This window comes from Mesoplodon bidens (genome assembly GCF_964165515.1).
Source record: "Mesoplodon bidens genome assembly, chromosome: 2".
NCBI classification, from domain to species: domain Eukaryota; kingdom Metazoa; phylum Chordata; class Mammalia; order Artiodactyla; family Ziphiidae; genus Mesoplodon; species Mesoplodon bidens.
The window spans coordinates 42,051,191-42,077,561 of record NC_138177.1 but is presented as its reverse complement, the minus strand read 5'-3'; the positions used below and the strand labels follow the sequence as shown (position 1 = coordinate 42,077,561).

The window sequence follows — 26,371 nt, the reverse complement described above, 5'->3', positions numbered from 1 at the left end:
GCACAAAGCGCCCCTACCTCACCCTCCACAGTGCGGACACACACCCCCGGCTGCGAGGGGGAAGCCCGGGGAGGAAAACCCTGCATTCCACGCGGTTCGCCTCCGAAGAGCGGACGTGGAGAAGCTGGTGCCCCCGCCCCGGGAGGCGAGGGGGCCGCACCGCAGCCCCGGCCTCCGCGCAGAGGAGCGAGCGGTTCGCACGAAGGAAGGAATCCCCGAGATTCGCCCACGGGGTCCTCCCCAAGTCGGACTCCCCATCCCCGCCAAGACCCTCGAAGAAACGGTAACAATGAGAAGCCGCCTCCCCCGCCATCCCCTCCCCGAGAGTGGCCGGGGGTGGCGGCGCCATCTCCCCTCACACCCCCGCGAACACACACCCCCCCGGCCCCGGGGCGGCCGTCAGCCTCCCGCAGCCACGCCGAGCTAACGCGCGGCCGAGCCCGCCGCTTCCGCGCCCCTCGCCTCCCCGCCCGCCCCGCTCACCGGCTCCTGCCCCAGTCCGGGGCTCCGCTAGCAGCGGCCGGAGCGAGACTCAGGTACAAGACGCCGCGGCTGCCGGCGCCGCCGCACAATATGGCGAGCCTCGGCTTCCGCAATGGAGCTCGGGAAATACAACAGGGGCCGCTCAATATTCATGAGAGACCGAGGGGAAGCCGGCTCGGCCGGCGAAGCGGGGAGGGCGGGAAGGAGCGAGTGGGCGAGGGGGCGGAGGCGCGGGACGGGGACGTGCACTGCGCCAGGAGCGCGAGGGGAGGGGGCGCCGCCGCGTGCTGCCCGGAGGGCCCGAGCCACCGCCCCGCCCCGGGCCGCCCGGCCCCGCCCCTCGGCGCTCTCCGCGGGGCGACGGAGCCCCCGGGCAATGCCCGGATGACGATTGCGCCACTTCGTTCTCGGCGTTCTCTCTCCTTGAGGTCTCCTGACCCTACCTGCGACCCCCATTAAGCCTCCCTGACCGGCTGCTGGGGATCAGGTTCGGACTCCTGCTCTCGCCTGTGACTCCCTAAAACACAACCAGGTAGTCTACCAAAGAGTATATAAAATGTGTATAAATTAAGCTACAAACTGAAGTAACAAAGTGAAAGAGTTCCCTGAACTCAAGATATACTATTGGTGAGATGATCTGTTCTCTGGAAAAGGTAACCAACGCTACCAGATAGTTAATGTGAAGGCACTTGTGGCACGAAGGAATGGACTGCACTGGGAATTGGGCGAACTGGGTTTATAGCTTCCAATGTGTCTCTAAATATGTGACTTAACTAAATTATATAATTGCTCTGGACTTTACTTTCCTCATTTGCAAAATGAGAGGATTGTGTTGAATGATTCTTAGGTCCTTTCCAGCTTTTGAATTCTGTAAAACTCTCTACAAGCAATGCCAAATAAATGGTATGAATTTACATAAGATTTTGGAAAAGCAAAGGAACCGTTCCAGCTGGTGTGTTCAGGGGAAATTTCCTGAGGAGCTCGGAGTCGAGTAGGACTCTGAGTGTTAGCTTTGGATAGGTAGAAAGAAAGAAGACAGGCATTAAAATATTAAACACAACACACTGTGTGCCCTACCTAACAATCCATTAAGGTAAACAAGAGCAAAGACAGGGACTTCAAAACTGTCACTAACTATCTAAAGCTTTAAATAAGAAATGACAATTCTCAGATTCTACCAGCCCTTCAACGTTAAGGTCTTTTTCCAATGTGGAAAAAAAAAATCAAAATAATTAGGAATGCTTCTGCTTCTGCAAGGTCCACTTTCTAGAGACAGGGCAGTTGCAGAAGCATCTCGCTTCTTTGTTCACAACTGCACATGTCGTTCAATTAATGCTGCTCATAATTTAGAACGTTTTGCTCTAGTAAAAATGCTTATGAAAATAATGTGTGGTTAGGTTAAGAAATTCAATTAATGTTGAGGAAAGTGATCATTTGTAAAAAGCACAGGAACTTTATGGATAAAAGTTAAATATGGTACTTCGGAAAAATTCACAGGATAATTGATGGAAAACTTATGGGATATCTGGATTAAATGTGATTAAAAAGCTAGACCTCAGGCTAGCAACCTTAATATGAAAGACACTACTGACAAATTAATGGAACTCATATTATCTATTTTATCTCTTACTCAGAAACTTGGACTGAGAGTATTATGGGCCTTCCCTGACTACCTTAATCAGGAAAGGCTGTGTATGGTATAGTTACAAATCTCCATGCCTTAACACAACAGAAGTTTATTGCTTGCTCATGCTTCATGTGAATCAAACTCATTCTATTTCAGTCACTCCAGGACTGACAGAGGGCTCCAGATTGACAGAGGGCTCACCATCTTGTAGCTGTATCACTCAGAACACAGCAACTGAGTCTCTGTGGCAGAGGAAGAAAGTGAGTAAAGAATCCTTATGAACTTTTCACAGTCTTAGCTTGGGAAGGAAACAGATCACTGATCGCATGTCATTGGCCAAAACTAGTTACATAGCCTCCTCCATCTGCAAGGGGACTGAGTCCTTGAACTGAGGCTGAACCGTGTTCAGAAGAAGTGGTGATATTGGTGGCCAATACTGACATCAATCACCCTGACCCCACCAGTCAGCTTCTAGATATTATGAAAAAACTCTAAAAAGTTTTATTTCATAACACTAGCTCTCTTGAGTGGCGTCAAGAAAGGTATGCTTTCAAAACATAAACTCTCTGTACTTGTTAAGAGTTGATTATCATATAAATAGAATGGACTTTCCATTTTTCTTCCCCTTTGTTTTAATTGTGTATTAAATCAATGTCAAGTCCATAGTCAGCCTGTCAATAGTGATTTGACATATCCAGCCTATATTCTTTTTGCTAATTTTTCGACCTGACATGAGGGATACCACCCTGAAAAACATTTTCTACTAACACCCTGCTCCTTTGTTAAATGTACTAATTGGAAGTGATAACTATATTTTAAGCAGGAAAACATTAAATTAATACTATATAATACTAGATGAACTCTAGTTAGAAAGTTTCTTTTCCCTCAAAACTTCAGAAGTAGTACCCTGTTAATCACATGGTGAATTGGGTAGACATCTCTGATCACAAAAATCATCTCTTTACTGGCTTTCTGCTATGGTAATGCTACAAAATTAGATTAATTCAGCTCAGTCGACTTTTATTGAGCATCTACTATGTGCTAACACTTTGCCTAGTGCTTGGAATAAAGATATTAATGTAACTAGGACACAAGTTCCTTCAGAGCAGAAATCTTGTTCACCAGCGTATACCTAGCACAATGCTTGGCATGTAATAGATGCTCCTTAAATAGGCGTTAAGAGAATGAAAGACTGGGAATCTTTGATCCCAGTGTGTATATGAAATGGAATAGTTCAAATGAGCTTGGTTTGCCTCACTTTACCACTTAAAAGCAGACATTCCTATCAAGGTTGCATTTAGTCCCCCAGAGGCTTTCTCTGTTTAGGCAGTGTGTCTCAAATGGAAATTCACGCCTGTCTATTCTATATCCCCTCCATGGATTTCTTTTCAGCTGTGCTCCAAATATCTAATTGTTATCTGCTTATCTGGGATGAAAATTGCAGGCCACCAATAGTTTGTTAATAACAAGCTATGTATATATCACAGTTTACAGAACACTTCTATAGCCATTATTTCACTGGCTCTTCAGAACAGTTCTCCAAGGTATTATTCCTACTTCACAGAGGAGGGAAATGTGATTTCTGTGGTTAACTAACTCTCCCAAACATTGAGTTCATAAGTGGCAGAGCTGAGGCTCAAACCTAGGTAATCTGACTCCAAGTCCAGGATACATTCCATTATGCCACATGTTCCTTCCCACCCTGTGCTGTACACACAACTCCAGCATTTTTCTTCTTTCTAATGGGTAAGCAGTCTGAGGCAAACATCTCCAGAGCTTCCTCTCAACACTAGTATTTATTCCAGTCCTCAATGTGGTCTATTTTCAAGAAGCTAGAGATAACGCTAAATATAATAGTATATGAACCTGATCTGTTGACAAAAACCATCAGGTTTTGTTTTTGTTTTCTTAGAAAAGTTACTTTAAGAAAACAAAACAGGGCTTCCCTTGTGGCGCAGTGGTTGAGAGTCCGCCTGCCGATGCAGGGGACGCGGGTTCATGCCCCGGTCCGGGAAGATCCCACATGCCGTGGAGTGGCTGGGCCCGTGAACCATGGCCGCTGGGCCTGCGCGTCCGGAGCCTGTGCTCCGCAACGGGAGAAGCCACAACAGTAAGAGGCCCGCGTACCACCAAAAAAAAAAAAAAGAAAAAAGAAAACAAAACAAAATTAAAACTTAAAGGTAGGTTAAAAGACTGGAATATCTTGGGATTTAATCACTTTATATATGTATATATATATAAAATATATATATATAACTGTCAAAATGTATCTTCTGGGCTTCCCTGGTGGCGCAGTGGTTGAGAGTCTGCCTGCCGATGCAGGGGACACGGGTTCGTGCCCCGGTCTGGGAAGATCCCACATGCCGCCGAGCGGCTGGGCCTGTGAGCCATGGCCGCTGAGCCTGCGCCTCGGGAGCCTGCGCCTCCGGAGCCTGTGCTCCGCAACGGGAGAGGCCACAACAGTGAGAGGCCCGTGTACCGCAAAAAAAAAAAAAAAAAAAAAAAATATATATATATATATATATATATATATATATATATATATATATATCTTCTACCAGAATCTTTATTTGCCATCTTTTAGATGTGTTGTGCTTTCTTTGAAAGGGTCAAATTAAGTAGAAACATTGTAGAAGGGCCTAAAGAAACCTATAATTCAAGGTGGCTTCAGGAAGCAGGCAACTCAAGATTTACTACCTCTTCAGCTGAAAAAATATAGCTCTAGCCACAAGCTTTAGTGAAGTTTTTTTTATTTGTATTTCAACATAGGGCATTTCCCTTTTGGTGTTTTAGTTCATTGTTCCTTTTTATATTCCTAAGACAACCAAAATAATTGGTGCTACTCTTAACTGTTCACCTTAAACAGATTAAATGAGATGGGCTGGTTGAGCTTTTGGGGAGAACTAAACAATATTGCTATTTCCCTTCTATGGAGACTTGGAATGGTATTTTATATGTCCCAGATGTGACCACATTCTGCCTAACATCTGTTAGTGCCTTTTAGCAAAATAATGAACTAGCATGTGTTTGAAAACAGTCAAAAGAATAAAAGTTTTCATTCTGATGCAGCACAAATAGCCAACTGTTTCTTTATAGTTAATAATGGAGGATATTATTGTGATATCCAACTTGATATATAAAATAAAGTATGATTTAATAATTAACTGGCTTTAGTTTTCTAATGTGAAGTTAGTTTATTCTATTCAAACAAACTTTGCAGGTTTTTTCCTTTTAAAATGTTTACTGCAAGAGATGAGAACTGTGCCTTGGCATTGATCTAGGAACACCAAGAATAATCCTGGAAACTAGCAAGGAATAGATAATTAAGATCAAAACTTAGAACTAAGATGGAAATTTCTCTGGAAAAGAAGGCTGGAAGATCCCTGGGGAAAGTACAGATGAAGAGTGCGAAATATTTAAATCAAGTTACAGCTTGCTCAAACTGCCCTTGTGGACAATTTAATTTTTCCCACTTAAAACAAGCATGGAAGAATAGTTTTTGTGGGTGAGAGAGTGGAGGGTAAAGACATCTCTTATCTAACACATTTCTTGGAAATGTTTTTCAGTAAAGAATTTAAAAGAGCTGCCAGATCCCAACCATACAAAGAAAATGTTGTTTTATTTTAGACTACATCAAGATGTAGAAAACCCTGCAGTATCCATTAGCCTTTAATACTCCACAAAAGTAAACCACTGAAATATACATTGAATAACATACTGAAGTAGGTTACAATTCAGGTAAATCTGAAAACCATTCTGGTCAACCTAGAATACCAAGGTTTTATGTGTTACATCCAGGAAGAGATTTTTTCCTAAGGATTTTAGTCTGTAGAAAATTTTTTGTTTTATGTTTTTAAAAAAATTTATTGAAGTATAGTTGACTTACAATAGTATATTATTTTCAGGTGTACAACATGGTATTTCAATATTTTTATAGACCACATCACAAATATTATACAATATTATAAAGTATTGACTATCTTCCCTGTGCTGTACATTACATCTCTGTGTCATATTTATTATATAACTGCTAGTTTGTACCGCTTAAGCCTTTCACCTGTTTTGCCCCTCCCCCGCCCCCTCCCCTCTGGAAACCACTAGTTTGTTCTGTGAGTCTGTTTCTGTTTTGTTATATTTGTTCATTTGTTTCATTTTTTAGATTCCACATAAAGGAAAACGTACAGTATTTGTCTTTCTCTGTCTGATTTATTTCACTAAGCATAACACCTTCCAGGTCCATCCATGTTGTCGCAAATGGCAAGATTTCATTCTTTTTTATGGCTAATATTCCATTGTATATATTGTTTCATCATCTGTAAATAAACACATTTCATAAGTCATGCTTATAAGATCAGAAATGACTGTGGTTCCTTAAGAATTATGAGTTCTGCCACATATGGAGTAAGATAAGATACAGGTAGCTGCAAATAAATCTTCTTGTCATAGTATCCTGTTAGGTATATACGGGTGGCCTAACTCACCTGGTTGTGTCCCTCTCCAGTACTCACTCATCCTCTGATCTAATCAGCTTTTGTTCTAGAACAGTATTGATGTTCAGAGTTAGTGGATTTCCAATTTCTTGACTTCTTGACTCATACATCCTTAGCTCCAGTTTCACTTTTGGACTTCATCACATTAGCTGCCCTGTTTTGACTCTCCCTTTCCTAAAATTCAAAACACTACTCTGGGCCTGAGCTCAACACAGCTGTCCTTTCTTCTACATGATCCAGTTCTTAGCTATTTGCCAACCTATTCATTTCCTGACTTGGCTCTTTAATTAGGCTTGGCCATATTCTCATCTAAGCCTTTAGCTTGTGGCTTCACACATAGTGAATGCAAATTACATTACAAGAAGATGTCACAAATATAACCCGTAGACACCATGTCATTCATGGTACGGAAAAAGAGCCATCTCTGTCAACAAACAGAAAATACAGACCTCTTCAGTGGAAAAGAACAGAGAAGCAATGAAGTTGCTATCTTTGGAAATGAATACTCCAGGAATGATCTTGGGTCAGGAGAACCCATGTTAGGAATGTCATGTGATATTATTGCAGCTACCCAGAGAAAAATTATGACCAACAGGAAAGTTTGTTATTGGTGGACTTTCAAATAGAACTGCATTTGGATGTTGATTTTAAAGTCTTGTCAAAACACAGTAACATTTCGTACCAAGAGTAAAAGTTTAAAATGCTATATATTAATCCAAAATTCCAATTGGGACTCAAAGTTTGACTAGTCCTCAAACCACATTTACTGTCTTTTCTCCCCAATTCACTTGCTTAGATTAGCAGTGTGCAAGTATGTCCCTCCTCCTTCCAGAGTGAAAGTAGCAGGAGGGCAAAATGTCATCACTCATCTCTCAACACCAGTCATTATTCAGCACTTGAAACAAGGTTTTATATATTTGATGTAGATATAGATGTAGATATTGAATATATATGTATATATATATATGTACATATATGTTTCTGCCTTGCTCCTAAGATACATTTGGTATACCTTTAATTAATGATAATAACTACAGTTTTGTAAAAGCAGTCAATAAAAATACTTAATATATTTTACAAAAAGTATCTAACTTAATCATTACCATAACATTTAGAGAAATGCAAATTTGAATAGATACAATTTTCTACCTATCATGTTCAGGCAATTATAATACTGTTGGTCAATGTTTATGAACACAGATATTGCACACTTTGTTGATGTTCATGAAAAATGACACAACCTCTTAAAAAAGCAATTTGGTCATTATCTCTCAAAATTTTAAATGTGTATGTTTTTAGCCTAAGAAATCCAATTCCAGGAATATATCCTACAGAAGTACTCACACAGTGTACAAAGAAATATATACATGAACGTTAATTTTTGCATTGATTGTGTTTGTAAAAAACTTAATATAACCTACATTTTTGGCTCAAAAATTTTGGTAAATCCATACAGTAATACATCATATACCCGTTAAAAATGAGACAGAGCTACAAGTACTGACGTAGAAAGGTATCAAAGGTATATTATCAAATAAAATAGTTCTCAGCAATATGTTCCATATATCCCATTTTTGTAATACAGAAATATTTTTAAAATATACACCAAACTATTAGGAGGGATTGAGTATATTTAAGGAGAGGAGGACTTTAGAGGACTTTCAGTTTCTAAATTGTTTACTTTCTGTATTGTTTGAATGTTTCACAATGGAATAAAACATTGTGTTTTATCACAGCAGTAGTAAAGGTACAATTACATGCTTATCTGTTAAAAATGAGTGAAAATTTCAGCACATATCTACCTATTATTAACTGAAGCACTGAGATAAAGAAAACAATTGTTCTAGATCAGGCATCATCAACAAAACAAATAAGAAAACTAGAACTTGGGAATTCTTGACTTTCTAAGAGATCTGGTAGTGTAGTGGCCTTGAAACTCAGGAATTCAAATGGCTTGTTACTAGACCTCAGTCTCTATTCCCCTAAACATTCCTAATCCTACTTGATAAGAATTTAAGCTAAACAGGGGCCAACCAATGCTTATAGAGCCCACAAAAAGAGTTCTAGGACCGATATAATTATTTTGGGATTCTCTTCTCCTACTACTAATTTATATCCCACAGTCTCTAAGGCAAATGTTAGGTGTCATTTGCTAATTAGACTCCTTAGTTCTCCTTCAAGAAATTCCTACTGATTTAGCATGTGATTGCAGGAAGCAAGTACAAATTGTAGGCTGAGAATCAAATATTTGAATTTTCCATCTTAATACATCTCTATTCCAGGGAATTTTTTCCCCAGACTCTTTGAGATCACCATATAGTAAAAAGCTTGGGCAATATATTAGGATGGGTTCAGGAGACTTGACCTCCCTCCAACTATGGCTCAAATGACCTGAGGGGTCACAGCAAAAAGTGCTGTCCACTGAAGTTGGGGTAGAGTGGGGATGGGATTGTGCAGAAATAGAGGGACTCAGGGACTGACTGGAAAGTACAGGTGGTTTTTCCAAAGTGGCCAAATGCCCAGAGCTGGAGCCAGCATACAATACACAGGCAAGGAGAAAGTCCAGGAAAGCAGGGCTTAGGATAAGTTTAAGGGGGTGCAAGGCACCCAACCTGAAAGCTGAATCAGAGGGTCTGAAGCGAAGAACATCAAGAGTAGTTATCTCTCTGTCTCTTTCAGTGGAGAAGATGACAGGTGAGGTGAGGAATAGGGGAAATGTACAGCATGGCTTATGTGAGCTGAGGCTGCAAATGGACACCCCGACCCTATGTCCTCAAGTTGCAGGTGGGCCAAATCTGAAGACAAAGGCAAAACAGAATTACTGAGTGAGGGTCATGAGAAGCAGAGGGGCAGATAGGAAAATTAGTGATAATGCCCTGAAGTTGGAGGAAGCTCCTGAGATAGATGAGAAGAATCAGAGTGCATGCTGAAAAGAGCCAGGGACAATGAGAGCTGAACATGTGATGACTGGTTTTCTCTTGGTTCTTCTAATCTCTCTGACCCTGTCTAGCTCAGTCTCTTTTGTGGCTTCTCATCATTACCCCAAACTCTAAGTTTTGGAATGTCCCAGGGTTTAGTCTTAGGACCTTATGTCCTCTTAATTTTTATCCCCTCCCTTGGTGATCCTATTCAGCCTATCCTATGGCTCTAAGTGCTACCCATATTGACAATGCCCCATTTTCTCCAAACTTATGAACTTTTGTAAGTTTCTGGAAACTTGAGGACCTCTCCAAACTTATGTCCAACTCCCTCTTCAGTCTCTCCACTTGGATGTCCAATGGGCATCTCAAACATAAAATGCCTAAATTGGACTTCATCTTTGAAATGTGAACAAAGAAAAATGTGATTGATAACTGTCCTTTTATTTGTAGCTGTAATGTCTGTATTGCTCTACTAGACCCAGTTAAAAGAAATTCTTCTTTCTGATTACTTAAAACCATTTAAATAACTCAAATTTAAAATGAATGTTTCAAGTATATTCACATACATGTTCATTTATACATTCCCTTAGCAAGAGTCGACAATTAACCAGAGTCAGTAATTCAGAGACATAAGACATAGACCCTATCCTCAAAGAACCCATCATCTAGTAGGGGAGACAGACACATAGTAAATGTGGTGAGGCCAATAATAAAAAGGCCACAGAAATAATTCTTCCTCGACCGCGATTATAATTACACACTATGGAACAGCATTTTCTCTCATAAGACTCCACTCTTGGCAATAGTGGCTTTAGTCCTAGAAGCTGGAAGAGGTGTAGGTAGAGTCACAGCTGTGCTAATATCCAACAACCTCATAAACTTTGTATGTGTTAGGTACTGTACTAAGTATTTTATAAGCATCATCTCATTTAATCTTTACAACAAACCTATGAGGAAGTTACTACCATCATAACTACCATTTTATGGATTAGAAAATGGAAGTTTAGGGAGTTCCCTGATTGCCTAGTGGTTAGGATTCTGGGCTTTCACTGCCATTGCCCAGGTTCAGTCCCTGGTCAGGGAACTGAGATCCCACAAGCCACACGGCGTGGCCAAAGAAAAAAAAAGAAAAGAAAATAGAGGTTTAAAGCATTTCAGTACTTGCCTAAGGCACCTCAAGCAATAGGGTGTGCAAATTCATGTCCTTAACCATTATTTTAAACTGCCCTCTCACAACTGGTGGTCCTGCTTTTTTTTTTTTTTTTTTTTTTTTTTCTTTTTGCGGTATGCGGGCCTCTCACTGTTGTGGCCTCTCCCGTTGCGGAGCACAGGCTCCGGATGCGCAGGCCCAGCGGCCATGGCTCACGGGCCCAGCGGCTCCGCGGCATATGGGATCCTCCCAGACCGGGGCACGAACCCGTATCCCCTGCATCGGCAGGCGGACTCTCAACCACTGCGCCACCAGGGAGGCCCGGTCCTGCTTTAATTAATAGAAATGAGGATACATTTTTTTGAATATTTGTACTAAAATAAGAGAATAAACATATGAATAATCCAAATAGTGAATATCCATTACACTTTAGTAATAATCCCCAATTACTAAACATAAGTGGATAAAAAGGACTATAGCATAGGAAGTTGTGAAATGGTGGTTCAGTTTTTCAAAGCTCATAGAGACACAGCAGCAAGTATTGATCATTTCAAGTTTCCCACTGATTGCCTTTGGAGACAAGTTCTGAGTTCTAAAGCACATTCTGTGTGAGCTAAGAATGGAAAAATCATCAGACTTGCAAAGGCTAAAAGAATAGAAGCCAAAGTCTATAGGAATACAGTCTTCCAAATTTATTATCTGTTATGCATTGATTTATCACATGTGGCGGGAATTTAAAACAGATGTGTGTTTTGTGGAGGAGACTATCCCATGACGGGGAGAGGAATGTGACCTCAACTTGAAAGTAAAGAATCAGAACTCGTACGTGGTTCAGAAGTTTCCTTTTATGCTAGTCATATAATGAAATAAAAGTTCTCCAATCATCTTTTCAAATTAACTGGGACTTCATTTCTTAATCTGGAACTTGTTGAAACTTTTGGCTTTTGAAATGCAGTTATTTTCATTGAAATGCAATTATATTTGAAAAATATTTCAAAGATCTAAGATTTTCTGAGTAACTTTTACTTAATCTAAAGCAAAATATCCTCAGAAAATACAGCTTTGATATGTAAATATTAACATTTACACATCCCTATTTTCTCTGTTCTCATCTGTAATTTCAGACATCACATTTCAATAGCTAGAATTCAATAACACATCTTTGTCTGACATCGGCTTTTTTTGTAACTGAAGCTATAAAGAAGTTTATTCTCTTCAGATCACATTTAAGTACTGAAAGTAATTTCATTTTAAAGATTATATCTAAGGAAAAAAAAGATTCTTTTCTACATTAGCCTAACATATCTACCTACAGTTATATAAACTTTCTGTTTTTCAATACTTTGAAATTATTTGTAAAGATTTCTCATAATAAGTGTTTTAGTTTGTAAACAGTCTTGAGACAAAAAAATGCACAATATAGAATAACTTTGTAGTCATTCGTCTAGTTTTGAGGGAAAATTATCTTAAAAATCATTAATTAAGCAAAAATGCTTTTCTCAAAAGTACCTGTGATTTAGCTTTCAGTTTATTTTTACTATCCATTTATATGATCAGATAAAATTTTAAAAATAATTCATCAATTTAGACAGTTTCTATCACAGGAGAAACACTCAAGACAATTGATCATACTGTGGAGACATCCACACGTGCACACGTACATGTATATTGAACACCAAAGAGAGTTAATTTTCTCAAAGCTAAAGTGATCATTGACAGTCTAAGAAAAGCAGAGAAGGAAGGTCCCTCTCCCTGTAAGAAGTTATTGAAGGAAACTAGACACATGCCTGGAGGAAGCTACCTGAATTTCTCATTGCATGTCTATAAACTGCCAAAACGATTTGTTCATTTGTTTTAACTTTCCTTAAACATGTATTGAGCACTCATTGTGTTCTGGACATTCTTCTAGGCATGATGGGGAAAGAAAATGAAAAAGATGTATAAATGATATGTCTTGCTTAACAAGCTTAAGGTTTCTTAAGGAGGTAAAAGTGACATGCAGTGAAATGCAATACCTGGTAAGTGTACAACTGGGAGAATTTTAACAAATGTAACCATGTAACCAAAACCCCAGTCAAGATATAAGACACTTTCATCACCCCTAGAAAGTTCCTTTATGTCCTCCTTCAGTCAATCTCCCTTCCCAAATAGGCAATCATGTTCTGATTTCTATCACCACGGTCCAATGTTTTAGAGATTCATCCATATTGTTGTATTAGTAGTTCATTGCATTTTATTACTGAGTAATATTTGTGTTTAAATATGCAACATTTTTTCAAAAATCCATAATCTTGTTGATGGACATTTGTGTTTGTTTCCAGTTTTTGGAATAAAGCTGCTATTAATAGTCTTGGTCAAGTTTTTGTGAATTTATATTTTCCTTCTCTTGGATAAACACCTAGGATTGGAACTGCTGGGTCACTAAGTGGGTGTATAATTTTATAAGTTCCCAAACAGTTGTCCAAAAAAGCTGTACCATTTTATACTCTCATGAACAGTGTATGAGAGTTCCACTTGTACCACACACTTGCCAACAACTGAGGTTGCCAGTCTTTAATTTTAGCCATTTTAGTGCATGTAAAGTAGAATTTCAATGTAGTTTGAATTAATATTTCCCCAATGACTAATGATGTTAAGTATCTTTTCACGAGCTTATTGACCACTTGTATGTCTACTTCTGTAAAATGTCTGTTCAAGTCTTTTGCCTATTTTTAATTGGGTTTTTAAATCCTTTTATTTTTTATTTGTAGGAGTCCTTTATAATGGTATAATGATATAAGTTCTTTATCGGGTATACGTATAAGAATATTCTCTCTCAGTTTTTTAATAGACTTTATTTTTTAGACCAGTTTTAGATTAACAGAAAAACTGAGCAGAAGTGTAGAGAATTCCCATATACCTCATGCCCCTACACCTCCTCCCTCACCATCAACATTCTGCACCCAAAGTCCATGGTTTACATTAGGATTTTCTCTTGATGTTGTACATTCATTGGATTTGGACATACATCCACCATTATAGTATCATAAAGAGTAGTTTCATACAGAGTAGTTTTTTTTTTTTTTTTTTTTTTTTTGCGGTACGCGGGCCTCTCACTGTTGTGGCCTCTCCCGTTGCGGAGCACAGGCTCCAGATGAGCAGGCCCAGCGGCCATGGCTCATGGGCCCAGCCGCTCCGCGGCATGTGGGATCTTCCCAGACCGGGGCACGAACCCGTGTCCCCTGCATCGGCAGGCAGACTCTCAACCACTGTGCCACCAGGGAAGCCCCAGAGTAGTTTTAATGCCCTAAAATTCATGTATACTCTGCCTATTCATCTCTCTCTTCCCTGAACCCCTGACAACCACTGATCTATCTACTGTCTTTGTAGTTTTGCCTCTTCCAGAATAGTTGGAATCATACAGTATGTAGCCTTTTCAGATTGGCTTCTTTCACTTAGAAATATGCATTTAAGATTCCTCCATGTCTTTTCATGGCTTGATAGCTCATATTAATATTTCACTGTCTGGATGTACCAGTTTATTTATCCATTCACCTACTGAAAGATATCTTGCTTGCTTCCAAGTTTTGGCAATTATTAATAAAGCTGCTATAAACATCCATATACAGGTTTTTGTGTGGACATAACTTTTCAACTCATTTGGGTGAATACCAAGGAGCACAATTGTTGGATCATATGATAAGAGTATGTTTAGTTTCGTAAGAAACTGCCAAACTCTCTTCCAAAATGGCTGCATCATTTTGCATTCCCACCAACAGTAAGTGAGAGTTCCTGTTGCTGCACATCCTCACCAGCATTCGGTTGTTAGTATTCTGTATTTGGGCCATTCTAATAGGTATATAGTGGTATCTTATTGTTGTTTTAATTTGTAATTGCTTAATGACACATAATATTGATCATCTTTTTCATATGCTTATTTGCCATCTGTATATCTTCTTGAATGAGGTGTCTGTTTAGGTTTTTGCCCATTATTTAATTAGATTGTTCTAATTAAAGAATTTGGTATATGCACACATTGTGAATAGATTAACACTATCAAGCTAATTAACATATCTATCACTGCACATAGTTTCTATTTTTTGTGTGTGTGGTAAGAATACTTAAAATCAACTGTCTTAGGGCTTCCCTGGTGGCGCAGTGGTTGAGAGTCCGTCTCCCAATGCAGGAGACATGGGTTTGTGCCCCGGTCCGGGAAGATCCCACATGCTGCGGAGCGGCTGGGCCCGTGAGCCACGGCCACTGAGCCTGCGCGTCCGGAGCCTGTGCTCCACAACGGGAGAGGCCACAACAGTGAGAGGCCTACGTCCTGCAAAAAAAAAAAAAATCAACTGTCTTAAAAATATGGACCTCGGGCTTCCCTGGTGGCGCAGTGGTTGAGAGTCCGCCTGCCGATGCAGGGGACGCGGGTTCGTGCCCCCGTCCGGGAGGATCCCACATGCCGCGGAGCGGCTGGGCCTGTGAGCCATGGCCGCTGAGCCTGCGCGTCCGGAGCCTGTGCTCCGCAATGGGAGGGGCCACGACAGTGAGAGGCCCGCGTACCGCAAAGAAAAAAAAAAAAAAAAAAATATGGACCGCTTCTCGAATTTGCATGTCATCCTTGTGCAAAAGCCATGCTAGTCTTCTCTGTATCATTCCAATTTTAGTATAAAAATTGGAATGCCGCTGAAATGAGTACTCAAGATTTATTTTTTCCAGTTGTTCCAGCACCATTTGTTTAAAAGACTTTCCTATCCCATTGAATTGACTTGGCACCTTTGTATTGATAAATATTCAATTAACTGTATAAGTGTGGGTCTTTTTTTTTTTTTTTTTTTACGGTACGCAGGCCTCTCACTGTTGTGGCCTCTCCCGTTGCGGAGCACAGGCTCATGGGCCTAGCCGCTCCGCGGCATGTGGGATCTTCCTGGACTGGGGCACGAACCTGCATCCCCTGCATCGGCAGGCGGACTCTCAACCATTGCACCACCAGGGAAGCCCATGGGTCTATTTTTTATTTCACTATTCTGCTTTACACACACATACACACACACACACACACACACACATTGTATTTTATGACTGTGTTGTATAATCCAGGCTGGATTCATTATTATATTTTTATTATAATTTACATATTATATTTATTATAATTATATTCATTTTAAAATTCCATTTAAAAAAACTAAAACAAAAACATTTTCATGGCTTCCTAAAAGTGTTGTGGGCCCTAGGCACTGTGCACTGTGATTAAGGATAATTGGCTGTGGTAGGGATAAAGCTAGCTTCTGCACCTGTAGCCATGTCAGAGACTAGGCACAGGGGCCTATGAAATTTCTCTGTGAGCGCAGGCTGGGCTTGTAGCCCCCGAGAGCAGCAATTATCTAGTAACCTGTGATAGGTTACTTTTAATACAGTATTTTCATTTTGTTATCCCTGACCCTTCAGTAAAGTCTTTTAAATATTATGATCCTGACTTAGTTGGTCTATGGGGAATTAAGGAAAATATCTTCATCAGTCAGGGTTCTTGGTTGTAAGCAACAGAAGCTGACTTTAGCTGACTGAGTGGGAAAGGATTTTTATTAAAAGGTATGAAGTAGTTCACAGAATGGTTAGAATATTTGCAACATTAGACCCAAGGCTAAGCTTTTAGGAAGAATGCCCAAAACCACATTCCATTAGCAGGTCTAATGAGGAAAATGTTGCCACCACCAGGCACTAGAAGTTACAGTTTACCCCATTACAATTCTGTGCCAGGAAAGCAGTTGTACTCTTACTGCTATAGTCATTAGCCCCAATGTATTATTTGTGCCAAGAATTCAATCTTGCAGCCCCTGTACTGCTAGTACTGAGTGAGAGACTGAATGTTTCATTAATAATTATGTAAAAACACTTTGCCACATGTAAGACCAACCAAAATGTCTGGAAAGCAGAAAGTCAGGAGAATAGGGAATTCTCAATTTCTCAAGAATTTCTCAAGAAAACAAAAATACCACATAATATATATACTCAAGGAGCTCACAGTTTTCTGAAGGAGAGAAACATGCACAACTACTAGTAAAGCCACTCCTCTTTAATATAAATGAAATGCTGTGGGAGCAGAGAGGAGAAGACAATTTCAAACAAGGAGAATTTGAGTCTTAGGTCTTGAAGAATAAGCAGGATTTTGGTAAGCAGAGAGTGAAACATTCTTGGATAAAGGGAACCAAGTGGGCAGATAAGCAGAGTTCAGTTGCACGGTGTATTTGAGGAACTGTAAGTGGTCTACTGTGGGTGGTGGAGAGGCTGCAGTGAGGTGTGAGGCTGAAGAGGTTGATGACTATTATGTCGTGTGAGCCTTACTTAAATATGAGCTCCGGAGTTCAAATTTTACTCTGGAAACCCCATTGGAAGTTTTTGAAAACAGGAAGTAATATGGTACTCAACTTCATCACTGTGCTTGAGGTGGGTTAATTATCCTAGGTTAGAGGAACAGTAAGAGAGGCTGGGGAAGTGATACAGGAGTTAGATGGACTTTGGACTAGCTTACTCCAAGGTGCTTTCTGACCATAAGACTTGATCATTGCAGAGAGAAAGACAATTGGCAGAGATAGCAAATACTGGCCAAAGTACTTCAGGAATAAGGTAATGAGAACCTGGACCTGGTGGTAATAGAGGGTTTGGAAAAGAAGACACACATTTGAGAGACATATTTGAGAAAGAAAACCTGTGTTAGTGTCAGACTGAATGTGAGAAGTGAAAGAAAGGAGTCCAAAAATTCTACAGGGTGCTTGAGAAAGAATACTCAGAGTCAATGTTCAGGGAGAGCTTTGGCCCTGAAGTCAGTGGATTTGCTTGGATGCTTCTGAAAAGAAAAACTCTTGAGCTCTGTTGTATTAAAACAGCTTTTTTTTTAACTAGTGGAGAAAGCTTTAGCCCACCAGGAAGCTTGTCCTTCCCCAACAGATGGAGTTACAAAGCTTGAACTTGGTCCGGGGCAACTCTGTTCCATAGCAACTAAACCTAGCAAGACATGTAGCCATGAATCAGAATGGGATCGGGAATGTAACCCTTAAGCCTTGGTGTTTTGCTTTGTTCCCTCTGAAGATTCTATTCTATTCTAGATATGTTAATTCTGTTCTATCATTCCTACTGCCCCCTTTGCCCTTACAATTCCCAATCCTCTCTTTTTATAAGGCTACCACTTTTCATGTCTTGTGCCTGGGAGAATACTAGTACCCATAAGGGAAGGTCAGAGAGGGTGTTCATTTGTGAAAAGGATAAAGAATTTTATTTCAGATGAGTTGAGTGTGAACTAAAGGCAAGAAATCTAGGTGCAAATTTCCAGCAGTAGATAGAAAACACAGATCTGAGCTCAAAAAAGAAATTGGAAATAGAGGTACAGATTGCAAAGTCCTGGTCAAAAGCTGAGAGTTAAAGTTGCCGAAGATTCCAATGGAAAGTGGTTATAGAGCGAGCCAGAGGGCTCTGCTGTGAAACTTGGAGCTTGGTCACCTCTGTGCAGTGTGGGGAGGAAGAAAGAGTGAAAGGATCCAAGAACAAAGGAGGCAGTGAAGACAGATGAGAGAAAATCCAGGAGACTGTAGCCTCATGAAAGCAAGGGAAACAATTTCCAAAAAAAGAGGATCACAGTCCATATTGGTTAAAGTTTTTTTAAGTTTAAGGGGTTTGCCAATAACAGGGAGGCCAAAAGAAAGACAAAAAAATAATATAGAATTCAATTAGGCAGAGAGGAGATTCTTACCAAGTCACAGTAACATCTAAGGTTGTAAAATATGTTGCTTGTTTAAAAGGAAAAAGGGTCTGAGGGCATATGCTCTGTCTGTTGGGATCTTCAGCAACTCGATAACTCTCAGTTTCTGACTAGGACTTTCCAATCTGTATTTCTTTTTCTAACTTCCTTTCTGATCTCATTCTGTGTTTGCTATCTATTTACTAGGTTGGAAGAAAATGGGCAGGCAGGAGAATGACCATCACTGCAAGAAAGGGCTCAGGAAAGAGCCCTAACTTCATAATCTCTGATAGACCTAAATCTATGGCATTTTTGTGCCCCAAATTTTAGGCCAAGTAGGATGGAAAATCTGCTACCTTTGGTTGGATAAGTGATTCTGTAACCCTGGGAATATATAGAAAATTATGATATAGCTCAAAAGTATTGAATTCCCATTTTTGTAGTAGTTTAGGGCTATGTTTTGTAATATTGTGATAATCCATATGTGTTTGTTGATTATTTAAATGTTTAGATAAACCATGCTGTTTATTCTGTCAGATATTTGAAGCATTTGAAGATTATATAAAATTTGAAAGCATAGTTTAAAATATTTTAGGGGAATTTAACTTTTTTTTTTTTTTTATTGAGGTACGTGGGCCTCTCACTGTTGTGGCCTCTCCCGTTGCGGAGCACAGGCTCCGGACGCGCAGACTCAGCGGCCATGGCTCACGGGCCCAGCCGCTCCGCGGCATGTGGGATCCTCCCGGACCGGGGCACGAACCCGTGTCCCCTGCATCGGCAGGCGGACTCTTAACCACTGCGCCACCAGGGAAGCCCGGAATTTAACTTTTGAAAACATAATTAATTGAATATTAGCCTAATAACAAGTAAAAGTGACCTTTTATACTTTAAATTATTCGATTTATAAATAGAATATGTTGAACTTAAAAATGAGGTTTAACTCTTAAAAAACATAGGGTAAAATATTTATAACATTGGATTTGGCAATGATTTTGTAGCTGGGACACCAGAAGCACAGGTAACAAAAGAAAAAAGAGATAAACTAAACTTCATCAAAAATTTAAAACTTTTGTGCGTCAAAGGACACTATCAAGAAAGTGAAAAGAAAAATCACCATGAGATACCACCTCACACCTGTCAGAATGGCTATCATCAAAAAGAACACAAATAACAAATGTTGGCAAGGATGTGGAGAAGAGGGAACCCTCATACACTGTTAGTGGGAATGTAAATTGGTGCAGTCACTGTGGAAAACTATATGGAGGTTTCTCAAAAAACTAAAAATAGAACTACCATATGACCCAGCAATTCCACTTCTGGTTATATATCTGAAAAAAATCCCACTCTTTCAAAAGGATACATGCACCCCAATGTTCATGGCAGCGTTATTTACAATTGCCAAGACATGGAAGCAATTTAAGTGTCCATCAACAGATAAATGGATAAAGAAGATGTGGTATATATATACACAACAGAATACTACTCAGCCATAGAAAAGAAGGAAATTTTGCCATTTGAAGCAACATGGGTGGACTTGGAGGGCATTATGCTAAGTGAAATAAGTCAGAGAGAGATAATTACTGCATGATATCACTTATATGTGGAAACTAAAAAATACAAGAAACTAGTGAATATAACAAAAAAGAAGCAGACTCATAGGTATAGAAAACAAACTAGTGGATATTAGTTGGGAGAGGAAAGGAGGGAGGGGCAACATAGGGGTAGGGGAATAAGAGGTACAAACTATTAGGGGTAAAATAAGCTACAAGGATATGTTGTACAATACAGGGAATATAGCCAGTATTTTGTAATAACTATAAATGGAGTATAACCTTTAAAAATTGTGAATCACTATATTGTACACCTGTAACATATAATATTGTACACCTGTAACATATAATATTGTACAGCAACTATACTTCAATCAAAAAAGAAAGTGAAAAGAATCTATAGAATTAGAGAAAATATTTGCAAATCATGTATCTGTTAAGAGATTAATATCTAGACTATGTAAAGAACTCCTACAACTCAACAGCGACAACAAAAACCCAATTAGAAAGTATAAAGATGTTTTAGGAGTGGAAAGGACTTGAATAGACATTTATCCAAAGAAGATATACACATGGCCAATAAGCACATGAAAAGATGCTCAACATCACTACTCATTAGGAAAATACAAATTAAAACCACAATGAGATACCACTTTAACCGATTATGACATTGTTTATCAAAAAGTGAGAAATACCATTTGTCATCGGGAATGTGGAGAACTTGCAATCCTTATGCATTGCTGGTGGAAATGTAAAATGGTGCAGCTCTGTGGAAAACAGTTTAACAGGTCCTCAGAAGGTTGAACATAGAATTAACTATGATCCAGCGATTCCACACCTAGGTATATACCCTCAAAGAATTGAAAGCAGGGACTCAGATACTTATACAACAGTGTTCACAGATGTATTATTCACAATAGCCAAAAGGTAGAAACAATCTAAATGTCCATCAACAGATGAATGGAAAAACAAATGTGGTATATATACACAATGGAATATTATTCAGCCCTATAAAGGAACTAAATTGTGATAAATGCTACAACATGGAGGAACCTTGAAAATATCATGCTAAGTAAAATAAGCCAAGCACAGAAGGACAAATACTTATATGAGGCACCTAGAATAGTTAAATTCATAGAGACAGAAAGTAGAATAGAGCTTACCAGTGGGGACAGAGTGGAGCAGGCATACTTGTTTAATGGGTACAGAGATTCTGCTTGAGATGATGAAAAAGTTCTGGAAGTGCATAGTGGCAGTGGTGGTTATACAATATCATGAAAGTACTTAATGCCACTGAATTCTACACTTGAAAATGATTGAATTTTATGTTGCGTGTATTTTACCACAATAAAAAATAAAATTAGGCTTCCCTGGTGACACAGTGGTTGAGAGTCCACCTGCCGACGCAGGGGACAAGGGTTCATGCCCTGGTCCGGGAGGATCCCACATGCCGCGGAGCGGCTGGGCCCGTGAGCCATGGCTGCTGAGCCTGCGCGTCCGGAGCCTGTGCTCTGCAACGGGAGAGGCCACAACAGTGAGAGGCCCGCGTACCGCAAAATAAATAGATAGATAGATAGATAGGTGAGTAAATAAATGAAATAAAATAAAATTACATTTAAAAAACCCCAGGGTTTTAAGATTTACAACTTCAACAAATTGAATCCTGATTTTAATACAAGTAATTGTAGATGGGTATCCCTTTCCAAATCAATCTTCCCTGGACAGTGATAATTATCAATTGACAGAACTGTGAACAGGGTCCAGGAGCAATTTGACTTTAGGAGTCAAGAGATTAGTTTAGGGCTTCCCTGGTGGCGCAGTGGTTGAGGGTCCGCCTGCCGATGCAGGGGAAATGGGTTCATGCCCCGGTCCGGGAAGATCCCACATGCCGCGGAGCGGGTGGGCCTGTGAGCCATGGCTGCTGAGCCTGCGCGTCTGGAGCCTGTGCTCCGCAACGGGAGAGGCCACAACAGTGAGAGGCCTGCATACCGCAAAAAAAAAAAAAAGAGAGATTAGTTTAAGTTGTCTGAAGGGGGCAGAAGGCAGAAATCGGAGGCCAAAGAGAATATCGGTGGTGAGGAAATTGAACGTATTTGATTTTAAACGGAGGAAATAGCCTGTACTTAGAAGAAACATTTAGGTCAAGCGACAATGGTGTTTTGATTTAGAAAAGACTGCTGCCTATCTGAAGAGACAGAATGGGAAGAGATTGTAGATGGTGGAAATAAGGGTAAATGAGGTGAGGAGGGTGGGGAGGACACAGGAAAGCAGTAGACATTGGAAGGAGGAGCACTTATTCATCTAACATGTGAAGGAAAAGAAAAAAGGTAAGGATGTGTTAGAGATGCAAAGGAAGAAAAGCCAAAGAGATCATTTACCAATAACTTTGATCTCTATACAGCAGGAGGTTGGAGTTTAAATTATCTCTGCATAATGAGGAGTTGCTAGAATGTAAGCCTTTGCGTGTCCTGTTTCCTCTGTCCTGCTTTTGCCCATCAAATGGCTCATTCCTCATCTTCTCAGTGAGCCCAACCCTCACACCATGTCTAAAATCTTCACCTGCTCCCTGCAGTCCCGAACTCCAGTACCCTCTCCTTTTCCTTTTTTTCCATAGCTCTTCTCACTTTTAGACATCGTATGTATTTTACTTACTGTATTTGTTTTCTCTTACCTATGACTCCCACTAGAACGTAAGGCCACTTGGACGGGGGTTTTTTGGGTCTCTTGTTTACTTAAAATGATGCAAGGTGCTCAATAAATATTTATTTATTTATTTTTATTTTTATTTTTTTTAATATTTATTTATTATTATTATTTTTGGCTGCATTGGGTCTTCGTTGCTGCACACGGGCCTTCTCTAGTTGCAGCGAGCAGGGGCCACTCTTGGCTGTGCTGCGCAGGCTTCTCATTGCGGTGGCTTCTCTTGTTGCGGAGCACGGGCTCTAGGTGCACGGGCTTCAGTAGTTGTGGCACGAGGGCTCAGTAGTTGTGGCTCGCAGGCTCTAGAGAGCAGGCTCAGTAGTTGTGGTGCACAGGCTTAGTTGCTCCACGACATGTGGGATCTTCCCGGACCAGGCTTGAACCCATGTCCCCTGCATTGGCAGGCGGATTCTTAACCACTGTGCCACCAGGGAAGCCCAATAAATATTTTTTGAATGAATAAATAGAAAGGTCGATGTTGAATGGGGGCAGGAAAAAAGGAGAGACAGTTTTTAGAAGAGTCATAGTTGAAAGCGGGACTGATATTCAGTTGTTTCAAACCATACAGCTGTACTGGTTGTTTAAAATATTGACATGCTTTCATATCAGCTGGTAAATATCTGCTGCTCCTGCAACCTCGCTTCTCTCCCAAGTTGCCTCAGTCAGCAACTAAAAGGTAAATACAGGGACTTCCCTGGTGGCACAGTGGTTAAAAATCCACCTGCCAATGCAGGGGACATGGGTTCGAGCCCTGGTCCGGGAAGATCCCACATGTGGCGGAGCAACTAAGCCTGTGCTCCACAACTACTGAGCCCGTGTGCCACAACTACTGAAGGCTGCACGCCACAACTACTGAAGCCTGCGCACCTAGAGCCCGTGCTCCACAACAAGAGAAGCCGCCGCGATGAGAAGCCCGCGCACCGCAACGAGGAGTAGCCCCCGCTCCCCCCAAGTAGAGAAAGACTGCACACAGCATCGAAGACACAACACAACCAAAAAAATAAATAAAAATAATTTTTTAAAAAAAGAGGTAAATACAGGGTGCAGCTGGGATTCTCTCTCAGACCTTGCTGTATCAGTTCAAGGATGGTGCCTCTGCTATAGCAGTTAAAATTTTTGAATATTATCCCCAATATAGACAGTGCTAAGGAATCAGTAAGAGATGACCCAAAAGATTCCTGGGCAGCAGTATGGGCTCTGTGGAGGTGACAAGTGTGAATTTAGAGAAAGCAACATCAACAAAGTTCGCTAACTTTTTCCAGCAACATTTGTCAGCTTGGGGACCAGCATGCAGAAAGTGACAACAGAGATAATCCAGGGAGGTCAGATGCAGTCAGAAGAGTACAGGGGCTAGAGATTTAAGGTGCTAGGAGGAAGCTTCTTTGGCATGGTTGATAATGGAATCCAGCTTAAGGGTTACATGTTCTTAGGAGACTAACAGGTTAGACAACTTGGGAGGGCTCTGGTGTTGAGAGAATCCAGAATGGGGGTCACCCTACCACCCAACTAATCTGAGCTTTGGGGCTAAAAGGGCAGAGAGATAGTGTCTACTTCAACGATTTTTTTTTTCCTGCTGTAACAGATCTGAGGAACTTGTCATTTCAATATATTGAGACAGAACCTCTTTATCGTGGGTTGTCTTGAACATTATAGGAAATAGCATAATCATATGATGTGGTGCCTGCCCTCAAGATGCTTATCATCTAGTGGGAGAGAAGAGATTGATATTCTTCAAACAACGTATGTCACTTGTAAGATAGTGTATTATAGATTATAAATATGATTTGACTTATAATTCTATGAAACCAATGTAAAAACGGTGGGTAGTAGACAGTGCCTAGTAATCACCCAATGTTCTCTTGGACTCCGTCACCAGTATATACTATGGTTTCAGATTCCCTAGAGAATTCTGCCTGCCAGTGAAAGTGCTGCCTTGAAATTGTGTTGTAAAGTGTTCAGACCCATTTCAAATGTAGTGCATGTTATCATTGCTGTGATTAGCACCCATACAAGCTCCTGACCACCACCATGCCCATTCCAAATTTCCTCTTTGGAAAGAGCAGCCCTGGTAATAATTATTGCTTGGCCAGTAACCATTTCTGTACCTTTGCTTTCACTTTTGGCTTGTAGTTTGTTTGAATATTATTAGCAATCTGTAAAACATATTCTGCTTTAATTTCTCCTCTTGAATCATGACGTAATCTGTGTGATTTTAATTTAACTAGTGCCTGCTTTTCAGTCTAGATACATGCTTGCCTTGCAATAATAGGTGATGCCATCTCTACATAGGAATGTGCTTATTAAAGCTCTCTGTGGTTGAAAGTACCATATTTTTGTGAGAAACTATGTAGCAATAGCTCTGCTTGTATTTGGGTGGGAGGGAGGGAACGATATAGTTCTTCCTTAGCTTATTATAATTAGAGATATTTGTGTGAAAATAGAATCTCTGTTGCCTGAGTGTTGCTCAGCTCCTGCTGGTCAGTTCTCACTCACAGGCATATCTTCCTTTGTGGTGTAATAGTCAGTTGCTGTGGAGATGATTATCCTGTCATGGAGAAAAGAGACTTATGAATTTAAATGAAGAATGAGCAGCAGGAGCAAAAGAACTCTGCCAAAAGCCAGGATTTCATCCAATTTAGTTTTCTCTTGCCTTTTAAATATATATCATAAAGTTGGATGTATCAACTTAAATACTACAATTTCAGGATTAATTAAGAATAATGACAGAAGAAAATTTAAAAGAAAAGCAAAATATAATGCTGACATTCTATAGGAAACAAGAAGGGGCTCAATTTAAAGAAAACTCAGCAATAATAAACATATACTATTGGACCATACCACCATGGTTTAGATGAACAGACTATTTGGACAGCTCTACTGCAGCATCAAAAACAACTGGTGATGAGTTGTTGAGATGATTTAAGCATGCAACAAGTAGGAAATAGAATGTAGAGATAGAAGAGAACAGACTTTATAGCAAGAAGAGCTGGATTGAATATCACTTAGAAATCATTGATTCTAGGCAGGCCAGTTGACCTTCTCTGAACTTCATGAATTTCATCAACTATGAAATTGGGATAAGTTTGTAGAGTTATTTTCTGGGCTGTTCAACTGGTATGGACTCATATGGCCATACCAGCTGTGTACAGCCCATGTCTGTTCTGATTGTTCGTTACATCCATTCTGATATGTCAGTGCCCATTCTGTACTAGTTATTCAATACTCTGAATATTATCTGTGTTAGTCAGGACAGGATAGGCTATGCTGAAGTTACAAATTGTGAAATCTTAGTCGTTTAACACCAACAAATTATATTTTTTGCTTTCATAGATTCCTATGTGGATGTGACAGCTGTGCTTCCTCTCGTGACTAATAGCTTCCAATCCGGGAACGTTACAGCGGGAGCAGTATGGAGGACCTCCATATCGGCTTTTAACTTCCTTGGCCTTTAGAGACATATGTTATTTCTACTCAGTCCATTGCCCAGAACTAGTCACATGGCCCTAACCTATCCGCAAGGGAGTCTGGGAAATGTAGAGGAGGTTATAGAGTCATTGTTGAGCACTGTCTTCGCCACATCACCCCTTGTTTTGTGAGGATTAGATGAGATGATGTATATTTACAATTGTACCTGATGAGGCAGGTCAGATCACAAAGGCTGATTCAGGTTTAAAGCTTGGTTTGAATGATGAGTTGGTTGAGATCATTTTCATTTTCACCTGTAACCAGCAAAGAAGCAGAA

General features: G+C 40.2%; 2 protein-coding genes across 3 annotated transcripts in view; one reads left to right on the top strand and one right to left on the bottom strand.

Annotated features, from left to right (window-relative positions):
• RNF2 (ring finger protein 2) overlaps positions 1-743 on the bottom strand; it is a 56,349-nt gene extending 55,606 nt beyond the window's left edge. The window contains exon 1 of the mRNA XM_081216200.1: positions 484-743. The gene's annotated coding sequence lies outside the window, so the exon portion shown is untranslated. The remainder of the gene's footprint in view (positions 1-483) is intronic.
• On the top strand, positions 574-26,025 carry LOC308605902 (uncharacterized protein; the record flags this gene model as incomplete). 2 transcript variants are annotated; one of them, XM_081216235.1, is made up of 3 exons in its annotated part: positions 574-1,015; positions 2,267-2,370; positions 25,960-26,025. In XM_081216235.1, one exon carries the CDS (start codon positions 574-576, stop codon positions 940-942), a length of 369 nt encoding a protein of 122 aa, XP_081072361.1. In that variant the 3' UTR covers positions 943-1,015; positions 2,267-2,370; positions 25,960-26,025. The 2 variants fall into 2 exon arrangements, with proteins under 2 accessions (XP_081072361.1, XP_081072360.1); XM_081216234.1 differs by lacking the exon at positions 25,960-26,025 and having other exon boundaries at positions 2,267-2,394.
• Positions 26,026-26,371: the final 346 nt, after the last annotated feature.